Source organism: Sinocyclocheilus rhinocerous, unplaced genomic scaffold (genome assembly GCF_001515625.1).
Source record: "Sinocyclocheilus rhinocerous isolate Xijiao unplaced genomic scaffold, SAMN03320098_v1.1 scaffold1603, whole genome shotgun sequence".
NCBI lineage: Eukaryota > Metazoa > Chordata > Actinopteri > Cypriniformes > Cyprinidae > Sinocyclocheilus > Sinocyclocheilus rhinocerous.
In genome coordinates, this window is record NW_015623880.1 from 596,506 (window position 1) to 607,670 (window position 11,165).

General features: G+C 37.5%; 1 protein-coding gene across 1 annotated transcript in view; it reads right to left on the reverse strand.

Annotated features, from left to right (window-relative positions):
* Positions 1 to 663: 663 nt before the first annotated feature.
* The window catches only part of LOC107737386 (ephrin type-A receptor 7-like), an 83,198-nt gene continuing 72,696 nt past the window's right edge, over positions 664 to 11,165 (reverse strand). The window contains exons 11-16 of the mRNA XM_016548876.1: positions 10,213 to 10,338; positions 9,575 to 9,760; positions 6,133 to 6,371; positions 5,059 to 5,252; positions 3,851 to 4,006; positions 664 to 3,575 (exon numbers count right to left, since the gene is read on the reverse strand). Coding sequence (XP_016404362.1) covers positions 3,461 to 3,575; positions 3,851 to 4,006; positions 5,059 to 5,252; positions 6,133 to 6,371; positions 9,575 to 9,760; positions 10,213 to 10,338 — 1,016 coding nt within the window. The 3' untranslated portion in view covers positions 664 to 3,460. The remainder of the gene's footprint in view (positions 3,576 to 3,850; positions 4,007 to 5,058; positions 5,253 to 6,132; positions 6,372 to 9,574; positions 9,761 to 10,212; positions 10,339 to 11,165) is intronic.

Genomic DNA, 11,165 nt, shown 5'->3' on the forward strand with positions numbered 1-11,165 from the left:
TGGCTACGTTGGTCTGGAAGCTCATTTGAAATGAAATAAGAGGGATTTACTGAATTGCAAATCCAGCCTGGCTATGAAATATGATCTTAAATATATTAGATATAGACTTGAAATTTTAATTCTACAACTTCACATTCAAATTCAAAATGCTATTAGGTATCCGGCTCGTTACCTTAATCCAAGAATGTATATATCAAGAAAGTTCACTCATATGGCAGAATAAGTCCCGCCTTCTAAATAAAAGAGACAATCACCAATTGGTAAAGTCATTGCATCCATTTGAAGCTCTAATTCGCATAGAATCAGTCAGTGTCTTGAGATGAGTGCTTAGGGCCACATACGTGTATTGGCTACACCAACCAGAGAAATGCTTAAATAGCGTTTGAAAAAGGCAGAAACAACATTTATGATCATTTCATGACAGATGTTGTCATTTAAAGTATGTTAATTACATGTGTTAATAATAATGTGTAAAATTGAATTGAATTTGAATTCAGTTCTGAATAGCGCATAACCCTGTAAATCATAGAGCCCAGGCTCATCATGGAGAAACAGAAATCGAAGGCAGACACCGCTATAAAGATTGCATTATATTTCCAAAAATATATGTACAGTCTATTACAAAGGTTACAAAGCAAAAGAAAAAAAAAGGTCTATGTAACAAGAAATCGTCAAGGTAAATGACCATACAGTTTTTCAACTCAGGAAAATACTTTTTTTTGACCAATGAATACTCTCCATACTCTTGTCACAGAAAAATAAATAATAAATCGACAATTCATTTGTACTGTACATTTTTCCAACCTAAAAGAGAAAAGAAAAAATACTCTTCTAAAATGGACACCTATTAGCTCTCTTTGGTCCTAAATGAGAAATTATGTACAACTGAAAGAGTGAGGGTGATGAGAATCAGCTGCATGTGAGATAGAAAAATATAGTGCATTTTCAATGAGCTCACTACAGAGTACTTAAGTGAAAAATAAAGAAAAGAAACGACAATTATAAATAAAATATACAAGTTTTACAGCTAAAACATATACAAATTGTCCTCTGGTTTGTGATTACTCTTGACACAATCAACAGTGCTGAACTCTTTGGAATATTCCACTTCACTTTTTGTCTTAGGTGGGCTCTTTAGCGTCTTTCGAGAAGTATTTAATACCCTGCTGCACCGTGAACTCAATCAATCCACGGCACAAACTGTCTTGACCGAAAACTCCACTATATCAAACCAGAAAAGTTAGAAACAGCACAAAGCAGAAAAGGAGAAAAATTGACAGATTTGTCATTGACCCGTACGGTGGCCTCAATGTGGGATTGATTGAATCCAGGCATTAATCTCAAATTGGCTCAAATTGCTGTATCTATAGGGGCTCCGGATCCAAAAGGAGAGGGTAAGGGCCTGTGAGGGGCCCCCGGGAGGCCGGAGTGTGAGATCAGAGCGTGCCGGGAGGCTGATCTGAGTGTCGAAGCTCAAGAGGTTTGTGCTGACCGAGAGCCATTCCGCTCGCATTCAATTCAAAGAGGCCTGGCGTGGGCTCAATGCTGAGGTTAGCGAGATGGAAGGATAGTGGAGCAGAGATGGGCCTCTAACCAGGGTACGATATAATCCTCATGAGACGCACACACAAACCAGCTGGGTTCACAATGGAGACGGCATGGTAAACGATGGCTTTTTTGAAGCGCCAAACGTTTGGCTAAATCCTCCAGTGATGCTGCGCTCCAACGGCTCCGCCTTCGCTTTCTTTCTAATCAAGAAAAATGCCACATGTTGGCACGGCTGTTGCGGTTAAAATGGCATTGGCTCCCCAAAATAATGAAAAACATGTTGTGTGTGTTTAAAATGTGTCACATTAAGGTCTTGTAGTAAATAAAACAAAACTACATCAGTTCAAAGCTGACTAAAATGGTAGAGTTTTGTGGCAGCCCAGCAAAGCAAGTCTAAAAAGGTCTACGGTACTCCTTAAAGTACTTAACACTAAAATGCGTAACATTTAGTTGTCAACGAAACATTCAGTTGAGAGTGGAAGGCTGTTATGGCACTAAAACTTTAGCGTAAACCTCACCTTTGAGCTCAGCACAACAAAAGGGTGGAAGAAACACACCGAAACAAATTTACCAACTCTCTTTGATCAAATTTCACAGCACTGCTGCTGATTTCCAAGCAGTACGTGAGTAAAAGTCTATACAGCACCTCAAATTATTGCTCATATTAGTCAGTCTCTCCCTAACTCAGCCGTGATCTCACAAAGAATCTAAGTACCTAAAAATAAGAGCAATAGTTGACTTGTTTTAAGGCAGTATTACTCCTTTACGTCACAACATTGTATGATTTTAAAGTCAGTCACCCGCTAGGAAACCAACTGATACTGAACAAAAATGAAACGGTTGCTTAAAAAATTAAATCAAAATAGCCTAACTTTCTTTTTTTTTTCTTAATTTTTCCATTCTTTATGGAAACATGTATTTATGGTAAATAATATCAATATTAAAAAGTACACATTCAACAACATCACTGATAAATCCATTCCTGTGGTAAATATAAACTTAGAAAGAATATTGCCACCGTAATAGTTGTTCTTACATTAAAAAAAACTCCACCTGAAGTGGTTAGCAATTCTCTTTGTACTAATTCACATCTGAATTGTCATGTAGGATCATAAAATATACCTAACCGTCTGCTCGGGCTGTTCTTAAACACAACCAGCCACTCTCAGGAGCTTCACGTGACCAAGCAGTGGGACATTTCTGTTTGATATAAAAGACCAGGTCAGCCCGACTCTCTGCCAATGCTTCAGTCTGGAGAGAGCTTCATGTAGATAGTGCTGGCTGGAGAAGACAAACCTCCTCTGTCGACTTTCAGCCTCTGGTTCTGTCTCTTTCTCTCCAGATGAGACGTTTTACCCTGTTGTCAGTTCCGTAACACAATCCAAGAAAACAAGCTAACATAAATCAATCGAGTAGAAGAGTAACGTCCCACACTTCCTTAATGTGGATATTACAAACCAAAGCAAATGAACTCGCAGCAAATTCACTCATTTGCTTATTTTTGTATTCACCCTTGATTTAAAAAAAAGAAATCAGTTAAATCTATAGCAACTATGAGCAAGACAGTCCGTACAAAGCATAAAAATCCTCTCAAATGCTGCATCTCAATGACGTGATGAGTTCTTTAGAGCATCCAGAGGTCACTGTCTGTTTAGGATTCTCTCTCTCTTGCCTGTTTGCGTTTTCCATGTCTCTCCATCCCTTGGTTTCCAGCACCTTCGCCAAAATCCTTCGCCAATAACAAAGGAATGATTCTGTTCTGTCAGTTCTGGAAGGTTAAAAACGGAAAGTTTTTTCTTTGTTGTTGAGTGGGTTTTTTTACGTGTTTTTTTTTTGTTGCTGTGTCACACATTTTGCGGTGCTGTCCTGGAGAGTTCTGGTTCATCTGACCGGGGAGCGCTGCAGACGCCCATCACACTTGAATGCCCGTCCCGTGAAGATGCAGCATCTGGGCTCTCATAGTCTGTATACTGCTCATGATCTTCTTCTGATGGCCCACCAAGGAGATTCCCAAACTCATTACATCCCTAAAGCAGAAACACAACGTTCATAAATCACATCAATGGAGCGTGAAACGCCTGAGAGGTATTTCATTACCTAGGCAAAAGGAAACTGAGAAAAGGTCATATTAACCACAACACGACGAGTCTGAGTATGAGTCAAAGAGATCTGATTAAAATGCAGCGCAATGTCTGGATCGTATTGTGAATGAGAGCTGAGGGCTGAAATGACTCCTAGAAAGATCATGCATTTCTATAGAGCGTGGCAGTGTGCAGGAAAGATCATAGCGAAGCACTCTTACTCGATAGTCATTCTAGCGACAGATTCCAGCGAGCTGTAGCCGGCAGCTGTGAAGTTGTCCACGTATCTCTCCATCTTGATGGCTTCCAACCACTCACTGACCAATCGGAAAGAGGTGAAATCTGGAGTGTTCTGGTCAAGCAGTGGACTTATGGGTCTAAGGAAAAGGAAGAGACAAATATGAGTGTATAAAACCATTATTATGTTAATAAAACCATTATTTCTAGGTACTGGTATATGATACTGTCCTCAGTTGACCTTTTATGCCAAAAGTATCTATCTATTTGTGTGTGTATATATATATATATATATATATATAGAGAGAGAGAGAGAGAGAGAGAGAGAGTGGATATTTTACTATACATTCTCTTTCCCCTTATTTTGTACATTTAGATTACTTACATCCGTAACATGAAAATAATTATCATTTTGGTAATAGAGAGGTCAAATGCCTTAGTGATATATTCATGTCTCCTAAAATTCATATTTAGCAGATGTAAACACAAAAAGGCTGCATGACATTGTTATAGTTTAATTTGTTAAATTAATAAACATTTTAAATAAGAGGTTTTCAATAGCATAATATTCTTGTAGCAGTATTGAAACTGAGAATAATGAGATCTCACTGATATTAGTGTTGTGCCAACCCTAACTAACATGGATTACAGACAAAGACACATGGTTTATTGTATTTACATCGTAGTGATTTAGCGAACTGTTGCATTGCATTACTTGTGAAAAATGGTTAGGTGGACCAAGGGCTTTCCAAAGTTTTAAAAGTCATATCTTCAATGTGAGACACAGATCCAGTTATGATTGTAAACTTCCTCTGTCTAATACCACACTGGGGACTGGAGTTCCCACAAGGCTTTAAAGTCTCCAACACTCATTATGACAATTGATTTAAAGTCCTTGTTATCGAACATGAAGGCATGGAAGCTGTTTCACTTTATTGATTCCCCGAGATTTATTTTTCATCAGTAAACCCTAGCAGATAAATCAAATGCCGGACAGATGGAATTGTTCGCAAATTTACTCGTGAACCTATAAAAGGGCACAAAGACATTGCAGGGAGGTGCAGGAGTATAAAATATAACAAGCAACTTCCATGCGTCGTAAAAGCAAAGCTGGTCTGTGAACAGCATCATTTTCCTTGAGCAGAGATGGATAACGGCGGGCAGTAAAAAAATATTGAATGGGCGTCCTCACCGCGTACACGTTCCCATTGGTGTTTTTAAGGTGTTAGGATTACGGATCATTTTGTCCAGGATGCCGACGATCTGGTCGAATTTGGGTCGGTCTGCTCGGTCTTTCTGCCAGCAGTCCAACATGAGCTGATGGAGGCCAGGAGGGCAGTCCATGGGGGCGGGAAGACGATATCCCTCCTCTATAGCCTTTATGACCTGCAAGATCAGAGTGAGAGATGGAAAATTAGAAAAGGCGTGAAAGGAAACCAACAGGTTTAGAGACAGAGATACAAAAAGACAAGGAAAAACTGAGTAGCCTAGCCATTAGCATCCAGAACGAAATGTACACAAAGCCCTGCCTGCACCTCCAGCTCTCCATTTGCTCATCCTTTAATCGGGACTCTGTAAACAGCAGCTTTGCTAGATAAATCTGTTGTGGTTTACCTCCAGCATTACAAACTAACCAGATGCGATTATTCTTGCACTGGTTATTGGAGGGAGTCCGAGTGCAATAAAAAAGGGCACTGCCAAAACTGGATGTGAATGAAGCAAGCGCACTAAAAGCCGTCTGTTCAACAGCTGCTTGTGACTGTCATACTATCATGAGTCTATGTAATTAACTAGCTAACAGGGTTACGGTTTAAACCAAAGATGAACGCATTGTCACTTGGGTGTCTGTGCAGTTGACTAGCTCCACATGTCAGGGTTTATGAATGTAAAGGGACCATAAAACAATAAAACCACCTGTTCTCTTACTCACTCAGCATGCTGGGCCTTAGAGTTATGTTTACAGTAAATATACAGTACCGTTCAAAAGTTTGGTGTCAGTAGGATTTTTGATTTTTTTCAAAGAAATCAATTATTTTTTTCAGTAAGGATGCATTAAATTGATCAAAAGTGACAGTAAAGACATGCTCTAAAATATGAAGAGTTAGAGAGCACTGTATTGATGTTCAGTTACAGTCTAGCATCACAATGCAGCACAGACAGTATCTATATTTGTTCTCCTATCTGATGCACGGATTGATTTGTTTATTCTGAGAGCGCCGTGGGCTTCCAAGGCAGGTACGATGAGACAGTGGCTTAATTGACTCACCGTCGTTGTGTAGACAGCTTCGGGATCGTCGTCAATCACTCTGGACAGGCCGAAGTCGGACACTTTACATACGAGATTGCTGTTGACAAGGATGTTTCGCGCCGCCAGATCGCGATGGACGTAGCCCATGTCTGAGAGGTATCTCATGCCGGCCGCGATGCCGCGCAGCATTCCCACCAACTGAATCACAGTGAACTGCCCATCATGTTTCTGTGCAAGCACAAACAGAGAAACGTTGTCTATCCATCACCAGCGCACAACAGACAGTAAGGATGCATTAAATTGATCAAAAGTGACAGTAAAGACATGCTCTAAAATATTTCTATTTCAAATAAATGCTGTTCTTTTGAACTTTATACTCAGTGAATCCTGGAAAAATAAAATCTAAATATTAAGCAGCACAATTGTTTTCAACATTGATAATATTAGAATGATTTCTGAAGGATTATGTGACACCGAAGACTGGAGTAATGGCTGCTGAAAATTCAGCTTTGCCATCACAGGAATAAATTACATTTTAAAATGGAAAACAATTTAAATTGTAATATTCCACAATATTGCCGGTTTTACTGTATTTTAATAAAAAAATGCAGCTATAATGAGCAAAAGAGTCTTTCAGAAATGTGGATGCACAACTAGCAGCTAAACTGATAAAATTATTTGTATCTTTTCTCTGTAACTAAACAGAGAAAAGGCTTGTCCAGATCTATGATTTCCCCCCTTGTCTACTCCCAAGGAATAGTAGAAGCAGATTTTGTTTATTTTCCCCAAATCCTCTTCTGCTATTCTTGTCATGTCTTTCCAAACAAGGCTTGAGCTACGGAAAGAAAAGTGTCAAAACAGAAAAGAGTTGAAGAAATGTAAATATTTCCTTCTTTTTTAGCAGCCCTCAAGGAGTTTTTCGCCTCCCCCTCAAAAGGGTATAAAAACATCAGACGTCGAGGCCTGACAAGTATCAAGACTCCACCGAGGCAAATGTTCAAACGCAAAAAATAATAACATTAAAGACTGATACAAGCTAGTCACTACCATGGAGAGCTAACGTTCACTAGTGAGCAGAGAATTATAAGTCATCATTAGTCTCACTGATAAAGGTTCTCTGAGGATGTTCAAGCTTGTGTAATTTTGACAAAGAATCTGCCTACCAGTGCAGCGTACACAAGACAAGTGCCTACATACAGCGGCAGATTAACAACACTTCCCCTCATACATCTCATTAGCCGTGACCATATCAGAAATTCAATCCGCTTCAACTTGAAAACCCTGCACGCATGTGATCAGAATGATGAACGGCACTTTGCTGTCCCGATTTCTTTGAGACAAAAGCTCAGTCCTTCAGAAAATCTCGGCTCGGCAGATCGTTCAGAAGGTTTTGCATGGCTAAGCAGATATCTTTGAATTGATTAAACTCTGCTAATGATGAATTTGGCTCACATTATCATTTCTCATTATAAAGGTTGAAAGTGTTGCAGAATACAAAAAGGAATTCTACAAGCAAAACACTGATTCGTTTCCGCAGATCCATTAAACCTTTTTATCCTCAAAATGTATCATTAAAACAAGGTCACTCCTGACACCTGTGTTGATATCCAGCTAGAAAATTCAAAGTGTCAGACATGCTTAACTGTCCTAATACGTGAATACCTACAGATTCTGTTCACAGAGTAAACATAGGCCTTTTGGTGCAAGCTGTGGTTTTACAAGACTATAAAGTAAGCTGAACAAATAAGAGACTTGTCTTTTCTTCTAAAAGTGCCTTGATGAAGTTGAAAGGATGTGGAGAGAATTTTAGTTTCCGACTTTTTAATTTAACCCGCATGAGAAACGTTTGAAACTGATCAAATATGTATAATGGCTGCATTAAAAAAATATGAATTAATGTAGAAGGAATTTAAAACAAGATGATCACAGAACCAACATATGCCTTGATGCATTAGAGCAGTGATGACTTGTGAACTGATATTGTGATGATGATGGTTGGTTTACTGATGATTTAGTGAACTGATATAGGCATGATTTAAAAATAAATCTATTAAATAATAAATAAATAATTAATACATGGAATTAGTACATTTTTATTGTGTGTGTATATATATATATATATATTTATATATATATATAATGTTATATATATGTTATTTTAATATTTTTAAAGTGCGACCAACACACACTGTATGAAAGCAGTAATGAGAAACAATTCACAGACAATTCTACAACACTGGATTCTCTTTAGTCTGTCGGCCGGGCTTTTCATAAAGAGTGTACGCTCTCCAAAAATATTAATAAACGACCCTGAGCCACAAATAATATTATCCAAATTACAAGATCAAATCATAACAATATGACTTCACAACTGAGCTTACGATAGGTCATAACTCTCATGAGTTTAGAAGATTAATAGTACGCTTTAAAAGTTCAATTTCAGTCGGACTGAAACAATGATTTGTCTTGTTTAAATGTCACGTAAACACTAGTCTGACTCAAATCGCACCAGTCCAGTTTTTGCAAAGTCAGACTAACAGATTTAGATAATGTCATTCATCGGACTACAATTGGCCTCGTCATTTTTGATGTGTGTTTAGATATTTAATTTTGCAACCAGCCCTTCATTTCTTGACCAACCTTTGTGAAAAAGGAATACACTTTAGCATATATTGATGATACTTTAAATGTGATTAAATGAAAAATAATATTTAAAATTCATATTAAATGCAATTGGTTAAACATTACAATGCTATTTTGACCCATTAAACATTACAGTGCTTTTTTAAAGTAGGATTTAAGTGCATCTTTTATATGTAATTTCATAATTACTTCTATTGTCTTTGAAATATGGTTAAAATGAACTGACAAGCATTTATGGTAAATTAAAATATACTTAATGTAACTAATGTTACTGCTATTAAAATGTGTATGTCATGTATTTAAATATATTTGTGATTAAACATTTGTAATTAAGCTGCAGATTAGTACATTAAAATATATTTACTTTAAATATAATATCAAATAACACTACAGTGCAAATTCTAATCAAGTACTTTACATGTGTTTTAGTATTTTGTCAACACATCAAAATAAATGTACTTTGAAGTACATTTTAAATCATTGCTTTATTTTTTTTGTTGTGCTTTACAGTAAAACTTTCAATTTGATATTATTACAAAATGTACTTGTAAATGTTCTGTAAAAGTGTATTTAAGGATGTCAAGAAACAGTCATGAAGTGAACTTAAATACACTTAAGTGGCTTTTATTTTATTAATATTATATTATCTGCAAGTACAATTAAAAAAAAATATACTTTTAAAATTTGAAGTACACTAAAAGTGCACATTCAGTACAATTAAGTACACTTTTTTTTTTTCTTTTTTTTTAAAGAAAAGGACGTCTTAGCTAGTTAAGCAGCCAGCATTGAAAGCACATGAACTTAATGAATTGCCCACCTCTGGTGACGACACCCTCCAGATGGACCACATTCGGGTGATCAAACTGGCCCATTATGCTGGCCTCGCACAGGAAGTCCCGCCTTTGTTTTTCAGTGTAGCCTACTTTCAGCGTTTTTATGGCCACCGACACATCCCTCTTTCCCGGCAGCTTCAGTCGTCCGCTGCACACCTCTCCAAACTCTCCTGTGAAGCACACAACCACCCGCAAGCTGAGTTCCAGAGATCCGGGCCACGTTTGACACCGTTACCTATACCTGTGCTGCTTAATACATATCAGTCACACTAGCAGCAATATTCAGCATTATATGATGCTATGCATCAGTACACAGGGGAGTGCAACCAAGAGAGCAGATAATTGGATATGCTATATAGAGGACACGCTAACACACTTATACGGTTTGTAACTAAAAGAGATGCGGCAGCAATTCATCAATGGCAATGCATTTATGAGTATCCTGGCCTTAGGAGAAGACATATTAATTATAAACCAATCCTACAGCAGCGCTATCAATAACAAGGGGCTGGAGAGATGCTCCGGCCGCTATCGAGAGTGTAAATATTTGGTTGTCACTGTGATAAATGAGAGAGGTGTGTGACTAAAGCGAGGCAGCGGAGAAGACAAGGGAAGAGCTCACCTGCGCCGATAACCCTCTCAATCTTAATGCAAGAGGCATCCAGCTCCTTTGCGAACTGATGGACAGCCCTGTTCGGGTCCTCGTAGGTTTCAGGGTCAATGTAGGTTTTGGTGCCTGGAAATTTAACTGTAGAAGGGTAAGAGGATTACTGTTACGATTAAATATGCATGCCACACACACACAGAGCCCTTGATGGACGGATGTGATTACTGGAGGGTAGAGGCACGGAGCTGTGGGCTAAACAGCACACTGTGATGGAAGATAGCATGTCAAAAGGTCTCTTTCATCAAATAATAAAACCTATGCTTTTATTTTTCCCACATATTTCATGAAAGCGCTATTACATTTTCTTGTTAACCTTCTCACAATGGAGCTGAAGGTGTATTAGCCGTACAGCATGGCAGCAACATTCGTAGCTGTCACTCATTGGATAATGGGTTTCACAAGACTGAACTATTAGTTTGAATGACGAGAAAGAACATTTCACTGCATATGACCATGAAACAAACACAATTAGACTATTCTTCTTCTTCTTCTTAACATTAATACTATTAACAGTTATCAGTGTTAAGATTGATTATTTTTAATGTCATTCATGGAATTAATTATTCATAGTAAAAATCATTATTAATAATAATAATAATAATAATAATATAATAATAATGTAATTGTTAAACGTTGATAATGTTAAATGTTAAATGTAAATATTGATTAATAATAATAATAAATATTTACATGTAATATTTAGCATTATCCACATTTAACAATTACATTATTATTATTATTATTATTATTTTTGTTATCATCATCATCATCAATATTATTAATAGTTATCAATGCAAGGCTCGCAAAATCGCTAGCCCGACGTCCCGGGGCTATTGTGTTTTTCAGTCGGGCTACCAAAATGTATCACTGCCCTGCCCGATGGGCTATCTTGAATAGTGATATAAAAT